This window comes from Cibotium barometz, chromosome 64 (genome assembly GCF_041138505.1).
Source record: "Cibotium barometz isolate CiBa-2024 chromosome 64, ASM4113850v1, whole genome shotgun sequence".
In the NCBI taxonomy this organism is placed as follows: Eukaryota; Viridiplantae; Streptophyta; class Polypodiopsida; order Cyatheales; family Cibotiaceae; genus Cibotium; species Cibotium barometz.
In genome coordinates, this window is record NC_141109.1 from 11,571,487 (window position 1) to 11,594,831 (window position 23,345).

At 43.3% G+C, this 23,345-nt stretch overlaps 1 protein-coding gene across 1 annotated transcript in view; it reads right to left on the minus strand.

Annotated features, from left to right (window-relative positions):
• The window catches only part of LOC147603319 (Phospholipid/glycerol acyltransferase family protein), a 44,746-nt gene extending 26,354 nt beyond the window's left edge, over positions 1-18,392 (minus strand). The window contains exon 1 of the mRNA XM_086796851.1: positions 18,073-18,392. Coding sequence (XP_086652977.1) covers positions 18,073-18,392 — 320 coding nt within the window. The remainder of the gene's footprint in view (positions 1-18,072) is intronic.
• Positions 18,393-23,345: the final 4,953 nt, after the last annotated feature.

The window sequence follows — 23,345 nt, forward strand, 5'->3', positions numbered from 1 at the left end:
TAAATTAGATTTCACATGAAACACTTTGTTGCCTCCCAAAACATTCTCCTTGACACATCATTTGATTTTTTTACACAAAATTTCTAGATTCCTTTCCATCTCTTTGCCTTTGTGTCACCTTTTCAACGACGACCCAAAGTACTACATAGAAACATAGAAAAAGGAGCTAATATTTGGAGAAGTCATAATGACACTATTGATATTTTTACATATCTCACTTATTGTGATGGTATTTGGTAAGGAAATGCAAATTATAGTAAACTAGTGGATGGAAAAAGAACCATTGCAAAATGTTATATGTTATGAAAATTACTTATTGATGTGGTAATTGGATGTTTGTGCATGGAGCACCATACCAATTGGATGTTTGTGCATGGAACACCATAACAATGAAACTATACCAATCAGACTATATTATAAATTGTAAAAAATGCCAGATTAAAACTATCATCAAAATCAAAGTCACTTGAAAATAAAACACACCTAGTTTTGTGGAATGTGGATTAAGTAGTGTGATGAAACACTGGCTGAAAACGCTGATGGCTGAAGTGCTCTATATGCTGAATGGTCAATCGTTGATGCCCCTTAGGCTGAAGGCTCCAACGCTTGATGCTTGATTGCTGAATTATGTGATGATGGATGGAATGGTGCAAAAGCAAGGCTATTTATACTAACTATGCGCTGGTCGGTTGGCATTTAATGCTGGCAAACTGTAGCATAAAGTGCTACACAACCTATTCATGATAGATAATTGTATTAAATGCTGAAAATATGGGAAAAATGCCAGTCCTAAAAATACCAGAAGCTACTTAAAGGCTTCTGCAATGGTCTATGTGCAATGGATGAATAATATGCAATATGCAGAGTGCTTTCTAATGCAAACCCTAAGATTTCTACTGACTCTACATGCATGAATGATTCTCTCCAAGTGGGTTAAGGGACTTGACTGACTGACTAACTCACTATGGCTAAGGAATGACCTATGTAACTCGTGCCTAACATACCTTGGACTAAGGATTACAATGGGGTCACGGCGTACAACAAATATCATCCTAAAGGATACTAATACTGTACAATGTTGCATTGATGATGATCAGCCATCTTGTCACCATGCACTACAGTGCAGACTGTATGTGACATTCCCTCCTGCTTAGCTTGGCGACAGGTACATGGATTCCAAGTAGTTCGTCAACAACTGGGATACTCTTGAAAGAACTCCTCGTCTAGCGAAACGGCTTCGTGGGTACCTCGATCTCGGAACTTCGGGTAGAACTGAAGAATTCTTCGACCAGAACCATGCTTCCAACGATGAAGAAGGATTTGCTCAGGCTCAATGACTTCTGCTTCGTCTACCACGTCTGGCTGCTGTTCATCTGAAACATCAAACACTTCTGGTCCAACATATGGTTTTAGCCAAGAAACATGGAAAACATCATGCATTGTCCAACTGTTAGGCAACTTTAACTTCATGGAGACATCACTTATCTTTTTAACTATCGGAAAAGGTTCAAAACTACGGGAAGAAAGCTTGGGACAGCATGTGCCCACTTGTTTCAATCTCTATTTCATGATGCGCAAATAGACCCTGTCTCCTTCCTTGAAGTGGATATCTCGTAACGACTTATTTGCCTGTCTATGAATTGAATAATGGCCAGGCTCAAAATTGAGGGCCAAACTGGGTTGAGTACCAAACTCTGCAGAATCGACATGCAGATTGGTCATGCTATCCAAGTCTTTTCCAGAGATTTTGAGAATGGTAGACTCCTGAATGGTCTGGATGCTAGTCTTTCTACTAAGAACATTTGCTATGGAGTTATGCTGACCAAGGATGTACTTGATCATTCCTCCAAACTAGTGGAAGAGCTGACCCTGTCTAGTGTGTTGATCACTCCACTGGGCACTTGGCATCGTCAGGAGCCACTTAACTGCTTGGTGGTCTGTTGGTGACTGTGAAAATGCGTCCATAAGGAACAGGTTTCAAATGTTTTGAGTACTGACTGCTGTTCTAGCTTGCCCTTGAAAGTCTTGGAAAGACGATAGGAAAACTTGCTAGAAGGTTTTGCCTCAAGGACCAAATCGATATGATGATCCTCAAGACAAGAGGGTGGGAAACTCGGAGGGAGATCATCCTTAAAAATGTCTGAATGAGAAAGGAGATCTGCCAACAACTGAGGGACTGAAGAAGAAGATGAGACAGCGGTTATCGATGAGACAGAAGCTGTCTAAGCATAAATCAATGCTCCTTCCGCTCCCTTGCGGATACCTCGTCAGGCCAGGAGGTGAGAAATCATAGGAATGCCAAGAATGCTCCTATCCCCACGAATCATGATAGGCTCAAGAAAACCTTTAGAGATAATAAAGGTGTCCTGCCCCCAATTGGGAATATGTTCATACTGACAAAACCACTGGATTCCTAAGATCATGTCACACCCCACAAGAGGAGAGACGATGAAATCTCGCTTGAATGAGATCTTTTGAACCTAAAAAGAAAACTGTTGTGCCCATTGAGATATGTGGGTGCGGAGACCAGGTGTAAACCAGTCCACCTCCAAATGATAGGGCACTAAGGTACAACTCATGTTGCTAGCCAACTAGGGAGAGATGGCATCCTCTCAACTGCCCATGTCAAAAAGGATTATGAACTCGCGGCCCTTGGCAGAGCCATAAGCTCGGATCAAGCTTTTCTATGTGGTTGTAGCCTCACCCTCCTGCTTAGCATCAAGCACCACGGATGGCACGAGATGCATAGAAGGTAAGTTCTTAACCGCATTGGTGGTAGCAGGTGAGTCTGGAGGAGCGGGGGATACTACGGCAACTGTGGTAGAAGGCTCTTTGGAGGCTTGCTCCACTTGCCATTTTGGACAATCCTTCTTACCATGCCCAATGGTATGACAGAAAAAACATCTGTTGTCTGACTGATACTTCCTTTGCTCCTCTGGAGGAAGATAACCTCCAGTGATGCCTATTGTAGCCTTTTCCTCACGGGTTTTCTTAGGCTTGGGTTCCTTACCCCCTGAACTCCATTATGCATAGTATGGACTAGATACTACGACATCCCCACTAACGTCATCAGTGCCCAATAGTGGGTGTAGAACTCTGTATCAAGATATGCTCTCTCTCTCTCTCTCTCACACACACACACACACACACTCACACATCAGAGCATATATTCACACAAAGCCCTTCGTACTGAGTTTCTATCAAACCTCCGAAGATGCAGGGCAGACTCAGCCATAATGAAGCCTAGCACTAAGGAAAGTAGCAAATAGAAAGAATTAGTACAGCAAATAAGTAGTTGATAGGGTTTTTAAATGCACCACTAAAGATAGAAAGAATAAGCACAATATCAACTGGCCGCAACTCGGACGAAAACTTCACAATGTGAAATTTGCATGTCTGCTAATACGACTGAATTATATACCTAGATGAATCCAAGAGCTTGCCCAAATTCACCTTTTAGGAACGTGCATGTTATATACTCATGGTAGTCAACCCACAAGACTACATAACTATCAACTCCATTATGCATAGTACGGACAAGATACTACGACATCCCCACTAACGTCATCAGTGCCCAATAGTGGGTGTAGAACTCTGTATCAAGATATGCTCTCACACACACACACATCAGAGCATATATTCACACAAAGCCCTTCGTACTGAGTTTCTATCAAACCTCTGGAGATGCAGGGCAGACTCAGCCATAATGAAGCCTAGCACTAAGGGAAGTAGCAAATAGAAAGAATTAGTACAGCAAATAAGTAGTTCATAGGGTAAATGCACCACTAATGATAGAAAGAATAAGCACAATAGACATTCTGTCATAGGCACTGTCATGACCCTGTGTTTTTCTCTGGACAGTATGCAGGTGTGCACGGGGACATGGTGGACAGTGTGAATGGCATCAGTTTGGAGTTGAAAAGGAAACCCATGTGTGGACAACCCCAAGTGTGAAGGGGACAGATTTTAATTTAAAAGGTTTTATAACCTTTGGTGGCCCAAGGGCCAAAAGCTAATTTGGGAGACACGCCTCTTCCTATCTCATGCTTTTTGGTAGGCGCCTGCTGAATCTGAAGTGTGTGCGCGTTTTTCTCTTGGAGGGGCTGACGGACTGAAGCTGCGGCACATGTTCTGTCTCTCCCTTTTTCACTTGGCACACGGATGACTGGACTGCTTGTTGAGGGGGGCACACACGCTTATGGAGGGGCTGGCGGCCGTAGAGAGAGACTTCTCTCTTGATAAAAAGCAAGGCGGGCAGGGCCCCAAAGCCGGCTGCAGTACACGCACAGCCTGCAGGAGCTTTTGCTTTTTGGAAGGCTGGTCGGAGCTCTCTCTCTCTCTTTCGTGGAAAAGCTGGGGGCTGGACTGCATTCGCTCTTCCTTTCTCTCTCGCCCTCTCTTGGAAGGAGGCACAGGGCTGTAGGCGGCTGCAGGAAGTGCACAGCCGTGTGGGTTTCTCTCTTTCCCCTACATACTTGTGGGGCATCAACTTGGTGTTTGGTGGTTCCGAACACATGAACACAGACATCATGTCGATGGCGTTCAACGGATGGAACTTTCAGCTTCTCTTTGCTTTGGTTCAGGACTGTTTTGGAAAGGGTTTATGGACTGTTTCGTGGCAGTGCATGTGGCTACGAACATGAGCAATTCAGAGGCTGTTTTCAGACTGTTTATGGGCTGTTTTTGGTTGGCTGCAAATTCAGCTATGTGCTTGGGTTTCCGGCTGCAAGTACAGGTCACTTGAATGTGTTTCTTGGCATGGGAGTGATGCAAGCTCGCATGGCTGCATGCTCAAGGAGCAGATTGTTTTCTTCCTGCTGGAAAGGAGCAGGGGCCTACAGTTATGGGCATCTCTAAGTTTCCAAATGTTTTATGAGGGAACAGGTACCTAGATGTATGCCATTGTTGGCACTGTCGTTGAATGGTGCTGTGAATGGTTCTGTATGGAAACAGGACAAAGGTTTCAAAGGGAAACATGCCTAAAGGTTTCACGAGAAACAGGTCGTAGGTTTCTCAAGGAAACATGTTTATGGTTCTCCAGGAGATAGGTCACATGCAGGCAGAAGGTACAGGAATGGACATATGTTTGGTACAACCTTGCTACTGATTGGACAAGGGACAGGGAATCCATGACAAAGATGGATAGTACCCTTGGAAGGTAGAGAGGGTTGGTACAGGTGTGTCGACTATATGGTATGCTGTGCTGTGATGCGAGTTCTCTTTTGGGAGTCTGTGTTGTGATGCAGAAGCACTGGATGTGTCAGGGTGTGATGTTGTTCATAGGGTGAGAGGCTATGGATGGTTGTGGCAGCCCTGATCATGGGAGACAGCTTCTGTATGCAGGACTCAATGTGAGAGAGTCTATCGATGTGAACAATGGTGGCTGGACTTGTTTGTGTATGCCGAGTGGACAAGAAGCCATGATGCAGGGTCTTTGCAAGCTTCAGGGGTTCTACTATGATGGCTGAGTTTCCAACCTTACTGTAATCAAAGCTTTCTTATAATCAATTAAAGAAATACCGCAAGGGGCGCCACTGCATTTTGGGGCCAATCCATGTCCGTGTACTATTTGCAAGAGCACTCTAGCTCCCCCTGTTTGTTTTCCTTTTCTTGGTCCTCAAAGGTGTTGAAGTGTTTTGTGTGTTTGTTTTTGCACCGCCCTTTGGTTTCGTCTAAAGACCGATGCCGGTTTACAGGCGGTATCTGCTCAATACTAGATGTAATGACGCGAACAGAATTTCCATCAAAGTCAAGCCCAAAAAAGCAACTCTCCTAAATTTTAGGAGTGTGGTCCTTTGCATTCCAGGATAATCCCCCATTCCCAAAGCTTGTACTTTCCAAATATTTAAACATCATGGAGTCCACCAGACCCCTTTCATACTGGGAAATGTCCAGGCTGGTGATGGAAAGGAAGCTGAGTGTGTGATGATTTATGTCCGCCCACGACAGATAGCGGCATCCGCAACTCCATTAGAACCCCAGATGACCGGCCTCCTCCAACAGTTTCAGGACATCATGTTGAGGAATGATCTTCCACCAAGACCCCCACCCTCTCGTCCTGAAGACCATCGTATCAAATTGGTACCTGGAGCTAAGCCACCCAGCGTCTTTGCAAGGCATTGGAAGCTAAGTTGGAGACGCAACTAGCACAGTTGCTGAGGTTTTGCTTCTTCCTCTCCATTTGCTGCACTGATTCTCTTTGTGCAGAAGAAAGATAAGACCGCACGTCTCTGTGTGGATTACCGAGCCTTGAACAAGTTGACAATCAAGAATAAGTTCCCAATGCCAAGGATAGAGTACATTCTTGGAGACGCAAGTAGCACAGTTGCTGAGGTCTTGCTTCTTCCTCTCCATTTGCTGCACTGATTCTCTTTGTGCAGAAGAAAGATAAGACCGCACGTCTCTGTGTGGATTACTGAGCCTTGAACAAGTTGACAATCAAGAATAAGTTCCCAATGCCAAGGATAGAGTACATTCTTGAAAGGCTCAACGGTGCTCAGTACTTCACAAAGATCCACCTCAAAAGTGGCTATCATCAAGTCCGGATTTTCAAGGCCGATATCCCAAAGACTGCCTTTCGAATAGAACAAAGGCATTATGAGTTTGTGGTCATGCCTTTTGGTTTGACCAAACCACCAGCGACATTCAACAAGATGATGTCACAAGTCTTCATCGTACTCATCGGTATACGTCTTTTTATTTTTTTGGATGACATTCTTATTTTTTCTGCTGCTGCAGAGCAGCACGTGAAAGATGTACAGAAGGTCTTGCGGCTTTTACGAGACAACGAACTCTACATTAATGCAAAGAAGAGCATATTTGGAGCTCAAGAAGTCCACTACCTGGGCTATGTGATCGGTTCCGATGGCATTCACCTTGATCCTGAAAAGATAAAGGCAATCCTCGATTGGGACGTTCCAAAGACAGCCCAAGAGATATGTTCCTTCGTGGGCTTGTGCCAAGCATATAGCTCGCATATGGATCGGTTTTCTAACCTTGCAACACCATTGACAGATTTGCTCAAGGGCGTGAAGACTAGAAGACAGAAAGTTTCAGTCATCACCGGTAAGGCTTTAGAGGCTCTCTTTGCTTTGCAAAAGACAGCTTCTTAAACTCGCATCATGGGATGACCCTTTTGAGGTAATCACCGATGCCAGTAATCTCGCCGTAGGAGCAGTTTTGCAACAAGAAGGCAGACCAGTGGCGTATTACAGCAGAAAGTTGAATGATGCAGAAGAAAATTATTCTATATATGACAGAGTTGCTAGGGGTTATCACAACCTTGAAGCAGTGGAAACCTTTTCTTTATGGAAGGGTATTTACTGTGAAGATAGATCACCAGGCCTTGAAGTGGTTACAAACTATGCCAAGTGCCCAATGGAGCGATAGACAGCATCGGTGGAGTTGATTGTTCCAACAATTTGGAGGAATGATTTGAGTATGTACCGGGTAAGCACAACCCTGTAGCGGACGCTCTAAGTCGCCAAGGTAGTATTCAGACAGTACAGGAGTTCACTCTGTTGGAGATGCAAGGCAAAGATTTAGATAGTATGAAGACACAGTATATAGATTATCCAGAATTTGGAACTCCTTACAGTATGGCCCTTTATTCGGAACCAGGTCATTACACCATTCAGGACGGTTTGCTCTTTTACAAGGGTCGATACTATGTGTTCTCAGGGAGAAAAGACCAGCACTCCTCCATGATGCCCATGATTCACTTGTTGGTGGTCATCGCGCGATCAACAGTACCTTGGAGAAGTTAGAAAGATCGTTTTAATGGCCGAAGATACGCAGGGATGTGAACAACTATGTTTCTCAATGTTCCATATGTCAAAAAGTGAAAGTCCCTCATACCAAACAAGCAGGGTTGCTTCAACCATTGCCCATTCTCGAGGGTCCGTTTCACGACATTTCAATGGATTTTGTTGGACCCCTTCCCGCATCTACTGGATCTCGGAATACTCAGTGTATGACGATAGTTGACAGATTCGGTAAATTTTGTATGCTTATACCATGTAAGCAGATGGCCACAGCAAAAGATATAGCCCGGCTCTTTCTCCGACATTGGTATCCAGTTTGTGGTTTGCCACGGACCATTACTTCGAATCGGGACCCAAAGTTTACATCTCACTTCTGGCGAGCTTTGTTCAACGACTTTGGTACCAAATTGCAATTGTCCAATGCATTTCATCCCCAGACCGATGGCCAAACCGAGATTTACAATCAGTTGGCTTTCAATGTGCTTAAAGCGTACTGCCATGATCAGCAGAGTCAAAGTGGGAGCTTCATCTCCCGTTGGTATAGGCAATTCTCAATGACACTCACTCATCCATGGTTGACAGAACTCCATACAAGGCAGTCTTTGGTCGAAGATTTTCATCCCTTCTCATGCGGATGATCTCTTCTTCCTTGGAAGCCAACAAGACAACAAAAACTTTTTCAGCCATCATTGAGTCCGTCAAAGAGTATCTTACCAAAGCTCAGGAGGCTTACACCAGACAGGCAAACAAGTCACGAAGAGACGTCAATTTCAAAGAAGATGAATGGGTATATTTAAGGATCATGAAGCAAAGACTCAAGCAAGTGGGCAAGCGCTGTCCAAAGTTGTCATTCAGAAGTTTTGGTCCTTTTTCCATCATAAAGAAGATAAGCGACGTCGCCATGCAACTCAGATTGCCAGACAGTTGTACGATGCACGTCGTCTTCCACGTCTCTTGGTTAAAGCCTTATATCGGACCTTCATTGCAGAGTGTTCCACAAGAGCAGCAACAAAAAATGGTTGATGAAGCAGAGCTAATAGAGCCTGAGAAAATGTTAGAAAAAGTGATCTATGTCATATCATAGACAAGGTCAAAGGGATGTGGATGAATGTGGTGAAGGCTAGGAGTTATCCCACATGCAAAGGCAAAGCCCATATGGTACTTGGACCTATATAAAGGGTCATTTCAATGTAATGTAACACAACAATTCATTCTCAAGTACACAATCTCTTGGTCAAGTAAGTGCATCTTGTGTTGCTTTGTATTGTTTTTGTCATTTGTTTATAATCATGTTTAGCATTATGTTTGAGCCTCCATAGGCTAGCCTAATCCTAGATCCATGATTTCCAACTAAGCTAAGCCATAGCCTGCCAGGCTCTGATACCATGTTTATGTATGTTCACCTCTGACCACCGATGATGTAGGTCATGTGATGTGATGTATGCTCACAGTTCTCCTACGTTGGCCATGTAGCCCACAAGGGGGGATTGATGGGAGTTGGGTCTCCATGCTCAACACATGATGGTGCACATGAGGCACAATGTTCATGGATATGATGATGATGATGCTATGATGATGATGGGGTATGGGAGAGGAATGTTTTCATGTAGGAATGTTTTTCATGTCATTTCTTTTCAATATGGTGCCCGCAAAAGGAAGTGCCATTGAGAAGAAGGAATAACAAAATTATTGCATTAGTCTTTGCACCATTAGGGATCTGGTAGGTTCAGCTCTCCAATAGCTTAGATCCTTTCTCTCTTAGCATTGATTTAGGTTTTCATTAGAAAAAGATTTAAGGTTTTTTAAGTCTTAGGAGTTTCTCCATCCTCCTTAGCATCCACAATTAGGGATCACAAGTAGTGCTTGAATCCTTTGCAAACATAGTCACTTGAGAAGCAGCCATTTGCAAAGCAAATCCTCAGTCCTTCGAAGAGCACTAACTCCACCATCTTCACACAAAGCAATAGCAAGGAGTGTTGTATACTTTTGAAAGAAAGCTATGTGTGGGAGAAGCTGAAGACTGAAGTGTTGAAGCTGAGAGGACAGTAAAGGGAGAGAAGAGGAGGCTCCACTGTGGCAGAGGGTGCTGCGACAGAGCCTGTAAGTGGAGTAGCTGATCTTGTTGAATAAATGATGGCGCAAGCTAGGGCTGCAGTTGAAGAAGTAATCTAGTAAGCAGAACAAACGTAGCAGAGATCGTCTCATCATCATCAGCAGAAGCAGCGCGACGCATCAAAGTAGCAACAGCTACTCAGATTGCTTTGTGATGAGCAAGGGGCCCTTCAAACAGCAAGCCTGCCCACTGTAACCCACTTCAGCTCCTTAGCCACCACTGCGTCTACAGAAAGGCCGTCCACGAACTTTCAGCAAAGAGCAAAGCAAGAAGCTGACGGCAGCGAAGTAAGTGATGATCAGCACCCAGCAACGAATGCGCCAGAAGACAGATACAATCAGCCGGAAGAGAGAGTGCTTGAAGCGAAGCAAGCAAAGCGCAGCTGACCAGATCCGAAATCAGCGTGGAGCTCCTGACAGATTCGAAATCAACGCAGCAATAAACGCGCAGCGCCGGTGGAATAAAAGCTGGCCGTTTTTGCATTTGAAATAAGAGATTCTCTTCTATTTAATGAGACTAAGGTTTAAAAACCTTAAAGTAATTTAAGAGGTTGTTCCTATGGCACTTAAGGAAGAATGTTCTTTTACTCTTTTTTGGAAAATTCTATGCATTATGCCGATGCCTCAAGGATGGGAATGCACACAATCTATGAGCAATGTCAAGACAAAGAAGATGCTATGCAAAAATAAAGATGCAGACCAAGACGCAAAAATGAATGAAGACAAAGACGAAGATGTCAATGAAGATGAACAAGATGCTGTCTATGTTGATTATTATGTCATGGCTCACATGTCATAATGACGAATGAATTATGCCCTCTCTTACCCAAATGTTTATGTATGTTCACCTCTGACCACCGATGATGTAGGTCATGTGATGTGATGTATGCTCACAGTTCTCCTACGTTGGCCATGTAGCCCACAAGGGGGGATTGATGGGAGTTGGGTCTCCATGCTCAACACATGATGGTGCACATGAGGCACAATGTTCATGGATATGGAGTATTGGAGAGACACATGATGGTGCACATGAGGCACAATGTTCATGGATATGATGATGATGATGCTATGATGATGATGGGGTATGGGAGAGGAATGTTTTCATGTAGGAATGTTTTTCATGTCATTTTCTTTTCGCAATGTAGGAGCTATACTCCTTATGAGTTAAGCTTTTCCTTTCATGTAATGTTAGAAGCAAGGAAGGGCATTATGATATGCCATGATCAAGGAAGGGTGTTAGAAAAAGTGATCTATGTCATAGGTGGTCAGAGGTGAACATACATAAACATGGTATCAGAGCCTGGCAGGCTATGGCTTAGCTTAGTTGGAAATCATGGATCTAGGATTAGGCTAGCCTATGGAGGCTCAAACATAATGCTAAACATGATTATAAACAAATGACAAAAACAATACAAAGCAACACAAGATGCACTTACTTGACCAAGAGATTGTGTACTTGAGAATGAATTGTTGTGTTACATTACATTGAAATGACCCTTTATATAGGTCCAAGTACCATATGGGCTTTGCCTTTGCATGTGGGATAACTCCTAGCCTTCACCACATTCATCCACATCCCTTTGACCTTGTCTATGATATGACATAGATCACTTTTTCTAACACCCTTCCTTGATCATGGCATATCATAATGCCCTTCCTTGCTTCTAACATTACATGAAAGGGTCATTTCAATGTAATGTAACACAACAATTCATTCTCAAGTACACAATCTCTTGGTCAAGTAAGTGCATCTTGTGTTGCTTTGTATTGTTTTTGTCATTTGTTTATAATCATGTTTAGCATTATGTTTGAGCTTCCATAGGCTAGCCTAATCCTAGATCCATGATTTCCAACTAAGCTAAGCCATAGCCTGCCAGGCTCTGATACCATGTTTATGTATGTTCACCTCTGACCACCGATGATGTAGGTCATGTGATGTGATGTATGCTCACAGTTCTCCTACGTTGGCCATGTAGCCCACAAGGGGGGATTGATGGGAGTTGGGTCTCCATGCTCAACACATGATGGTGCACATGAGGCACAATGTTCATGGATATGGAGTATTGGAGAGACACATGATGGTGCACATGAGGCACAATGTTCATGGATATGATGATGATGATGCTATGATGATGATGGGGTATGGGAGAGGAATGTTTTCATGTAGGAATGTTTTTCATGTCATTTCTTTTCAATATGGTGCCCGCAAAAGGAAGTGCCATTGAGAAGAAGGAATAACAAAATTATTGCATTAGTCTTTGCACCATTAGGGATCTGGTAGGTTCAGCTCTCCAATAGCTTAGATCCTTTCTCTCTTAGCATTGATTTAGGTTTTCATTAGAAAAAGATTTAAGGTTTTTTAAGTCTTAGGAGTTTCTCCATCCTCCTTAGCATCCACAATTAGGGATCACAAGTAGTGCTTGAATCCTTTGCAAACATAGTCACTTGAGAAGCAGCCATTTGCAAAGCAAATCCTCAGTCCTTCGAAGAGCACTAACTCCACCATCTTCACACAAAGCAATAGCAAGGAGTGTTGTATACTTTTGAAAGAAAGCTATGTGTGGGAGAAGCTGAAGACTGAAGTGTTGAAGCTGAGAGGACAGTAAAGGGAGAGAAGAGGAGGCTCCACTGTGGCAGAGGGTGCTGCGACAGAGCCTGTAAGTGGAGTAGCTGATCTTGTTGAATAAATGATGGCGCAAGCTAGGGCTGCAGTTGAAGAAGTAATCTAGTAAGCAGAACAAACGTAGCAGAGATCGTCTCATCATCATCAGCAGAAGCAGCGCGACGCATCAAAGTAGCAACAGCTACTCAGATTGCTTTGTGATGAGCAAGGGGCCCTTCAAACAGCAAGCCTGCCCACTGTAACCCACTTCAGCTCCTTAGCCACCACTGCGTCTACAGAAAGGCCGTCCACGAACTTTCAGCAAAGAGCAAAGCAAGAAGCTGACGGCAGCGAAGTAAGTGATGATCAGCACCCAGCAACGAATGCGCCAGAAGACAGATACAATCAGCCGGAAGAGAGAGTGCTTGAAGCGAAGCAAGCAAAGCGCAGCTGACCAGATCCGAAATCAGCGTGGAGCTCCTGACAGATTCGAAATCAACGCAGCAATAAACGCGCAGCGCCGGTGGAATAAAAGCTGGCCGTTTTTGCATTTGAAATAAGAGATTCTCTTCTATTTAATGAGACTAAGGTTTAAAAACCTTAAAGTAATTTAAGAGGTTGTTCCTATGGCACTTAAGGAAGAATGTTCTTTTACTCTTTTTTGGAAAATTCTATGCATTATGCCGATGCCTCAAGGATGGGAATGCACACAATCTATGAGCAATGTCAAGACAAAGAAGATGCTATGCAAAAATAAAGATGCAGACCAAGACGCAAAAATGAATGAAGACAAAGACGAAGATGTCAATGAAGATGAACAAGATGCTGTCTATGTTGATTATTATGTCATGGCTCACATGTCATAATGACGAATGAATTATGCCCTCTCTTACCCAAATGTTTATGTATGTTCACCTCTGACCACCGATGATGTAGGTCATGTGATGTGATGTATGCTCACAGTTCTCCTACGTTGGCCATGTAGCCCACAAGGGGGGATTGATGGGAGTTGGGTCTCCATGCTCAACACATGATGGTGCACATGAGGCACAATGTTCATGGATATGGAGTATTGGAGAGACACATGATGGTGCACATGAGGCACAATGTTCATGGATATGATGATGATGATGCTATGATGATGATGGGGTATGGGAGAGGAATGTTTTCATGTAGGAATGTTTTTCATGTCATTTTCTTTTCGCAATGTAGGAGCTATACTCCTTATGAGTTAAGCTTTTCCTTTCATGTAATGTTAGAAGCAAGGAAGGGCATTATGATATGCCATGATCAAGGAAGGGTGTTAGAAAAAGTGATCACTGTGGTACACGGTGACAAACTGGCTCATCCACAGTGCAAGAATCATGTACAGAAGTAGAGTCCCTTTTAGGATTTATTTGTCGTATGCCGTGACCCCTTTGTGAGCCCAGTTCGGGACATGTCAGGCACGAGCTATGTAGGTCAGTCTCCCAGCCTTAGAGTGTCAAGTCAGACCTCTTAACCCACTGTAACATGCGGAAGCTTCAGGGAAGATCGGTAACTTCAATACTCAAAAATCAGCACACTTTTCGCCACGGAATTAATGCACAAAACTGAATGAAGATGTGCAGAAAATAGAGAGAGAGAGAGAGAGGGGGAGAGGAGAGGACACAGTATTGGGTCCCGAATACCCTCTGTAGGGCCCCCAGCACCAATGGTGTATTTGCTTTATTAGAATGATGCAAATCTGAAAGAAAATACAGAAAATTTGAGCTTTCTTGGCTGAGATAACTCTGCCCTTGACCAGCAATCCTTCACCCTCTTTGCGTTAGCAAATCCTTGATTGTACTGCCCCTTTGATTAGCCTAGCTCTTGGTGAATTATGAGATAACACAATGGATTGTGGGCTCGAGTATTTATACTACCCAATCAAGGCAGTCGGCCAGCTCTAATCTATTAGCTATTTTTCTGCCGTTGCGCCCGTCGTTTATATAGCCATTGCAGTCACGTTTCCAGCCGTTTCCAGCTGCCACTTGCTTGGGCCTTGGCCCTTGAGCCTTTGAGGCTTGGCCCTCTCTCTCTCTCTCTTGCCCTTGAGGCTTGCCTCTCTCACTTGCCTATCTTTATAAGAACAAGCCTCTACAAGGCTACAAGCACACACAACTTTCAAGCTTTCAAGCTTCTTTTAGCTTCCAACTTCCAAGTTCCAAGCCTCTCACACAAGGCCCGCGGGCCGCTGCCCTACTATCTAGACTCTCTCTCTCTCTCTCTCTCTCTCTCTCTCAAGCCTCTTGAGTCTTGAGTCTTCCAACTTCCAAGCCTCTAAGCTCTAGCCTCTAGGCCTCTCTCTCTCTCTCTCTCTCTCTCTCTCTCTCTCTCTCTCTCTCTCATTCCTCAAGGCTCAAGAGTCAAGCCATCTTGAGTCATGACTCATTTTGTTATTAATATGACTCAAAAGCTTACCATTTTAGTGTAAATTTGTGCTCATTTTGATGTACTTCCAAAGTAGAATAAGTGTAGAGTAGAAAAATTTTTAAAAAAAAAGTATTTTTTGAGTGCCGTTCCCTCCCCCGTCCCTGTTCCCTACTTATGGCCGTCCCCCGTCCCTTGTGACTATGACTTGGGGTAGCCCTATGGGCTGGCCCCTTTCCTATATGCAAACCCTAACTATCTACACAATGATCTGGCATCCAGTACCATACCAGATACACAGAATCACTGACATCATTCCAGAGGGAGACTCAGCGCGGACTGGCACTATTTCATGTGCAGGACGATGCACACCTAACCTTGGACCCATGTGCAGGACAATGCACACCTGACCTCGGACAACTGGGATGGAACCCTGGCTGACTCGTCCCGGACTGGGCTCACATGGGACCAGTTTACCACCCCAGGTCCTGCACCTTCTGTACAGATATGTCTACGTGGCATCCAAGTGCGGGATGCACGTGACACCCACTGTGGAGAATTCAGCAAGTGTTCATCATTCAAGAGCATGTAGATGTCAGCCATAGCAGCAGTTGCATTTTAGGCATTTAATTGCATAGCATGTAGATGGGGCCAGCCCTAAGGCCAGCCCCACGGCAGCCCCCAAAGTGTGGGCTAGCCTTGCAAGGGGTAGACCACCCCTAGCCCTACATACAGGCTCAGCCGACTAGCCTTTGAGAGGCTATGGAGCATGTCGGCCAAACCCCTTGTGGTCTTGAGTCCAATCGGCTAGGACTGGTAGCCACCCGACCAAACACAAGCAGCCGACTAGCATAAAATGCTATTTGTGAACAAGTTGCTACAGCTGATTGGCATTTAATGCCAATCGTGGACATTTTCAGCCAGCCAACACGCTTATGGACAACCGACTGGGCACCCTGAAGCATATAAAAGGCAAGTGCTATTCATTCCATAAAATCATCAGTCATAAATCAGCGATCATCATCAGAACTCAAGCATGTATGCTTAGGCTCTTGCTTGCCTGTGCATACTTATAGCCCTACTTGTGCTGTCAGCCCAAGGCAAAGAAGCTCAATCTCTTCAAGAGTACTCAACACACCTTCCCTCAATTTCAGTGTATTTCTCTCGAAGATAGCTTCCAAAGCTTATGCGCAATTCTGCCCAACATTTGGTCGCTTTGTCCTAACTCCTTGCGTCTGGCAGTCAATGAGTCAGTTTGTCCGCTCAATTTTGTTGACACAGTTCAGCTTGTATACAGTTCTCCAGAAGAAGAAATAAAGCAAATACTCCTGCTTGTAGGGGGGGCCTTCAATGGGTAATTCGTGACCCCATCTGGTGTCGTCTCTACTGCATCTATTTTCAGATTCATATATGCTGTTTTAAAGGATTGCTAAAGACTCACTAAACTCGGGTTTAGAGAAAGGCTTTGTTGTTTCACACGGTCCTAGCTTGGCGCATGCTACACATGACACCTCATCAACGAGGACTTTACTGCCAGGACAGGCACTATCACCTTGGTTGATTCTTCTTCTGTGCCAATTCATGGACGTGGCACCATTCCCATCATAGTCAGCAGAGACGTTTCGAGTTTTGAAGGTTTTTTTTCGAAAGGTTTCGTCCGTCACCTACAAAACCGCAAGTTTTGGAAATATATATATATATATATATATATATATATATATATATGAAATTTTAATTATATATACATAGTAGAGGAAAGAGAGAGGAAAGAGAAGATCAAGGTAAGGAGGGCAAAGAGGGGGAGGAGGAGGGGGAGGAGGAGGTACACAGTAGAGGGAAGAGAGAGGAAAGAGAAGATCAGGATAAGGAGGGCAAAGAGGGGGAGGAGGAGAAGAGGGGGCAACAGTGGCAAGTAGGAGAAAAGGGGGCAGCAATGGCAAGTGCTCATTGCTTAGAGGGCACAGGGGGCATCAGGCAGCAAGGGACACAGGGCGCAGATGTGGGGCGTTGGGGTCTCCAGCGTGGGCAGATGTGGGGCCTGGGCACAACAGCATGGAGACTTACAGCAGACTCGCGCATAGGTGAGGCAATGACAGAAGCGCGCAACGGGCAAATCGGGGGCAGTCGATAGTCGCACACGTTTTTTGGGGGAAAAAATGACTTTTTAAAAGTGAACAAAACGTTTTGTCAAAGGTTTTGTAGAAACGTTGTGTCACAAAACGTTTCGCAAGTTTTGCCGGACCAAAACGATGATTCCCATATTCAAATTCGGCTCCTCCAACGACAAGGGGTACTTCTATGACGTTCTTTACATTCGAGATAATCCGGGAGATTTTACAACAAAGATATATCCCCACACGAGTAGTGAATATCGAAAGCCTCTTTGAGCACCTCATTCATCCATGTTGGACATTCTTGATGGATGATGATTATGTTTCTATACTATTATTTGTACCCACGAGCCCATGATATATTTGCTCTCTCTTATTGTACCCACATGATCCCATGATGTATCTCTATCTTGTATTCACATGTTATCAAGGCATAGATAGCTAGTTTATTTTTATTTTCTTTTGAGTTTTTCATGATTTAATATTCTCATGGAATCTGTCATGATGAGGGGAGAGGATAATGACCAACCACTCCACACACCTTGTATGCACAGCAGCACCAAGCCAAGAGCTGAATCTGCGACATGAGGTACCTGCTTAAAGTGTGCACAATAAGATCCATACCAAGATAATCCTCGCATAGGGATCGTGAACATGTTCCATGTACAAATGGAGATCATTTCCCTCAAAGAATGAGATTTTGAGCCACTCATGTAACCCCATTTCCATAAGAGAGAGTAAGTTTGCAGTTCTTGGAGATGCACACACATGGCCAGAGCCCACTCGTTTCATTGGACTGGTTCAAATCCCATCCCCACACTTAGGTGCAGTCATATGGATCATATATGGTCCACTTCTGCTATGAAGTCAAAACCTAATTTGGCATCCTCTCTCTCTCTCTCTCTCTCTCTCTCTCTCTCTCTCTCTCACACACACACACACACACACACACACGATCTTAGTTGCTAAGAGCCTGTTTTTCTGCATAAACAAGAACTAATCCTGGCAATTACACACAGGAACTTTATTTCAGGCTAAAGAAGATGAAGAAGAACAAGAAATGTGAGCATTGAGGGAACGACGGGATACTAACGTGGTCATGTGGTTGCTGACGGTGAGGAGAGGCGTCCCTTGGGGGCGGGATCGGACGAGGTGTGTGAGAGTGTCGAAATTGTGGACGTGGGCGGTGTTGAGGAAGGAGGTTACGAGCTTGGAGATAGCGCCCACGCCCAAGAACACCAGGCGGCGGGGGATACCCCGGAGGTGCGAGCTGCGGGCAGCCCATGGCAATCTCATTGGCCCACCGCGCCGTTGCTGCACTTCCTCATTCATCCCTCCCTTTCCTGTACCTACACGTGCACTGCCCAGCTCTCGATTGGGAGCAGGATTTGAAAGCTCAAGGCATGGTTTCATATATATATATATATATATATATATATATATATACACTAGTATTGGACCCCAGCATTGCTATGGCCACCAAGGTTTTAGAAAAGAACCGGTTTCTTTCTACAGCCATGATGAACCCACCTGGGTTCAAGTCTCTCCGTCGATTGGGTGTACAACCCTTTAAGTCGACGTTAAGCAACTCCGTCTCCGTCTCACATGTACATGATGTTGGAGCTATATATATCACACCCTAACTTAACATAGATCTCACTTATATATACAAACTCATAATCAATATGAACTAGTCTTTTGGAAGCATATATAGTGTAACTCTCTTCCTCCTTCTCTCTCTCTCTGAGTTACTCTGTCCCTATCTCTTCGTGTGCGTGTATTTCCAACATGGTATCAAATCATCGTCGATCTTGCTATCATGAAAAGAAGAGAAAGGATGTATCAATTGTGTCAATTCCATTCATGTGCATGTTCTACATTTCATTCAATCTCTTATTCATATTTGTAGAATTCCAATGATGGTCGATCTGGACCACCCTATCTTATCCTAATTGGAATTGTATTATAGAAACGCAATTGGTACCATTTTGGGTGTGTGCACGACGTCGCAAGCTTTCTATAAAGTCAATTGGTTTGTCAATCTGATATTCCTATCAAAAGTTATGTCATTTCAAATAAACAACACTTAAAACATGAAAACAGGCAACGTGCAGCTCATGCGGTAAATTATGAGTATTTGCTCGGCTTCATCGGAGTTCGAAGTTGAAAGATATGGTGTTTTTTGTGCAACAGACTTTTGCTCATTTTTCGTGTGCTTCACACTTTTCATGTTTTAATCCAAAAATAGCTAATTTTTGGGCTCGTCCACATCTCAAAATAGCAGTGCTCCAACTATTTTTTGAGCTACTCTCTTATTGCATATCACGTTTCGTCTATTTTCGGGTACTACTTTTCATCGCCACTTGCTTTTCGTAACTTGTAAATCACGTTCTATATTTGACGAGTTTATTGCCACTCGCTTTTCGTACATGTATCTCATATAACTTTCAGGGTCCTCCTTGTTTATGTTCTTATTTCATGGTCTGCAAATTCTGTGATCTCGTTCTATTTATATTCTCACAATCTGAGATGGTAGCTTCTATTCTTCCGTCTCAACGTGTTGATGCAGAACAAGATGATGCTCTTATTGCTGTTGGTCCTATTTTTGAGCAATGGCAAACTGATTACTCAAATTGGATCCGTCATGATAAAGCTGCTTGTCAATATATCTTATCTACTCTTCATGATTCTCTTATGCTGGATGTATTCAATCTTCCTACTTCTCATGATATATGGCAATATTTTCTTACTACTTTTGATAAGAAATATGTTGCATAAATTCTTTATCTTCATAATCTCCTAAACAATTTACAATACAAAATCGGTACTCCTATGACTTCGCATATTGAATCCTTCAAAGACATCGTCAATCAACTTGCTGCTACTGGTGCTCCTATTGCACGAAATCAATTGGTTACACATCTTCTTCATACGGTCAAGGATCCTTTATATGATAATATTGTCACTATTCTATCTAACAAGGATGGCATTGATTTTGACACTGCTTGTCTTTCTCTCGTTGAATATTCTCAATGACATAAACATCGTGCAGAGAATTCTGACACTGTTTTGAATCACAAGAAGTTGCAGATTCCGAAACGGCTTGTATTGCTCGTAAGCGTTCCTTTTCACGTTTTACTCGTGGTAGTCGCTCTTATCAAGGTGGCAATTCTTTTGGACTTTCCTATCCCAATAAACATTGTTCCTATTGTGATAAGAATGGTCATACTGTCTCTGATTATTGGGCACGTCAATATGATGAGGAACATGGCATCAACCTCATTCAAATTCCTCCAAAAATCGTACTCCTTATGACTATTGTGGTCGTAGTCTCATCGTTGTTTCAAAAGGCGATATGATCAAGATCGCAATTGCGCACATGCTGCTCAACATACAAGTAGTGATGAACATAATCATCAGGAGGTAAACTATGTTCATCATCATGATATTTCTCCTGGAAGAGTACTTCTTGTTCGGGATGGTTCTCTGTTTATTGTTGATTATGGTGCTACTGGTAATATAACTTACCAATCTCAATGGCTTCATAATTATCATGCTCTTCCAATTAAGAAATTGGTGTATCTTGCTGATGACACTACTTGTTAAGTCATGGGTGTTGGTGATCTATATCTTGGCACCCTTTCCTCCACCAGAATATTGCGAGGAGTTTTCCATGTTCCAGATCTTCAAAGGAATCTTCTTTCTATTGCCCGGCTTGTTGATCTTGGTCTTTTTGTTGGTTTTGATCATACAAAAGGTCAAATTGAGAAGGATGGGCATACTATCGCATAGCTCCTCGATGTGGTAATCTGTTTGAGCTCTCTTTGAATGATGATGTTGCAAATGTTATTACTGCTCTGGCCAGGAGATCTTGATTGCAAGTTATGGCATCATCGATTTGTCCAAATGGATTTTGAAAAGCTTCTTGATATTCAACGTCATGATCTCGTCAGAGGTATGGATCTTAAAGCTCGTCCTCATATGGGCATCTGTGAGTATTATACTCTTGGCAAGCATCATCGTCGACAACCTTTTCATATCTCTACCTCTACACATTCACATGCCCTTTTAGATCTCATTCATATGGATATTTGTGGACCTTTTTCTCCCTCCAAATCTCACTGTCATTATTTCATTACCTTCATTTTGATGATTTCTCTCGTTTCACATATGTTTTTCTCTTGAGGCATAAGTCTGAAGCCTTATCCATATTCAAGCAATATCAGAAACCAATTGAACTTCATACTGGTCACTCTATCAAGACTCCGTAGTGACAACGATGGAGAATATATTTCAAATCTCTTCGATGACTATTGTATTGAACAAGGAATTCATCTCATGAGTTCACTGTTCCATATTCTCCTCAACAAAATGGCATTGCAGAGCATAAGAATCGAACCATTCTTAATGCTATGAGCTGTATGCTTATTCATTCTGGATTATCTAGGAGCTTTTAGGCTGAAGTAGTTCATACAATAGTCTTTGTTCAAAATCATCTTCCCACTACTGCACCTACTGGTAAGATTCCCATTACAAATTGGACAGGGAAAACTCCTTCTGCATCACATTTTCGTTCCTTTGGATGCATTGCTTATATTCACGTGCCAAAAGAAACGCGACTGTTGCATGACAAATGAAGATCAATACAAGGATGCAACAAAAAAGACACTTAGGGCTCTTGAAAAGAGTTCCAAGTTGTAGATGAATGTGGGAGAGGGCTTGACAATAATCCCACATGGGAACTTTTGGGAGTTCTAGAGTTTTTGTATAAAAGGTGGCCCATTTGAGAGCTAGGGGGACTCTTTGGTCATTTGGTTGAGAGGCTCATAGAGAGAGCTTGCTCCATAGCTCCTTCTCATGTGCTCTCCCAAGACTCTCCATCTCCATTCATGCTTCAATCTTGTACTCTCTATTCTCTACATTTTCAATGATATGAGGTTATGGTCTACACACTTGCTAATCTAGATTTCTTAATGATGTTTTGATGCTAAAATCTGATTTGTAGAGTGCATGTGATGAAGCTTGTGCATGAAATGATGTGTAGTTGAGGCTTGTGTGATAGCTCTTTGCATGTTAGGTTCTTTGCATAAGTTGCATTTTTGTGCTTAAGTGTAGCCTAATCTTGATGCTTTGATTATGTAAGATTGATTGCTTGAGTGATGAAGAAGGATTGAGTAGGACTAGAAGTCATTAGTGTGTGGTTAACTCATCTTCTCCCATTCGGGATAGCCTCTATGCGCTAACCGGGTTGCATTCACGGATTGACAAAGTGTGTGGGTTGGAGTGTAGCCTCCGCTATGCTATGATGTCCCAAACAATGGCGCCGCTGCCGGGGAACGCACACCTAAGTTAGTGAAGGGTGTTAACCATTACTTCTTACTAAGTGCTCCATTGATTGCAAAATCGTGGATTAGGGTAGATTAGAGTAGAGTTGCAAGGGCATTGAGTGTGTGATCTCAAGGGCGCCTTGTGTGTTTTCGGTTTTTTGATTAGAAGCAAAAAAACAAAATTAATTAAAACCCCATTGCGGTAGAGAAATCCCGCCCATTAATCAGATTTGAGTACTTTCTGTTTTTGCATCTTTGACGAGATTGGCGAGAGATAGGTAGGAAGTGATTGGAGGCGGCCTTTTTTTTTGTTTTGTTGTTTTGTTATTGTGTGGGGAGGCGTTTCCATCAAGCATAGCAAAGAAAAATAGATATATATATATATATATATCTATTACATGCATCTGTAAGACGGCGTGTAGAAGCAGTGTGAAGGCGGCCAAACACCAGATATATATATATATATATATATATATATATATATATATATATATATATATATGTATGTATGTATTCGATTGAAGCGCAGCAGAAGTTGGAGGCGGCCAGCTGAAAGCCTGCAGTGAAGGCGGCTTTTAAAAAATATATATATATATAAATATATATTTTTATAATGAAGTGGCAGCAGCCTGCGTTGGCTGCATCGAAACCTCATCGAAACGCTGGTAGAAGCGCTGGCATTGGCTGCAGAAGCGCTGGTAGGAGGAGCAGAGGTCGGCTTACACGAAGCAGCTAATATATATATATATATATATATATATATATATATATATATTTTACGTTGACATTCTAAGCTTGCAGAAGCGCTGTGGAAGGGCCTGCGTTGAGCGCTGCATCGAGAAGGGCGTCGTCTGCATTGGGCTCTTCGTGGAGGGGGCCGTCGGCATCGAGCGCTGCTAGTACAGAAGGCTGGTAGAAGGGCCGACAATGTTGCAGAACATGCAACTGTGGGCGGCCGACTGAAAGTGGAGGCTGAGGGGTCGGCAGAGCTGAAAGGAGTAGAAGGAAGGCGTGTAGAAGGCGAAGGGCCGCCTAAGGC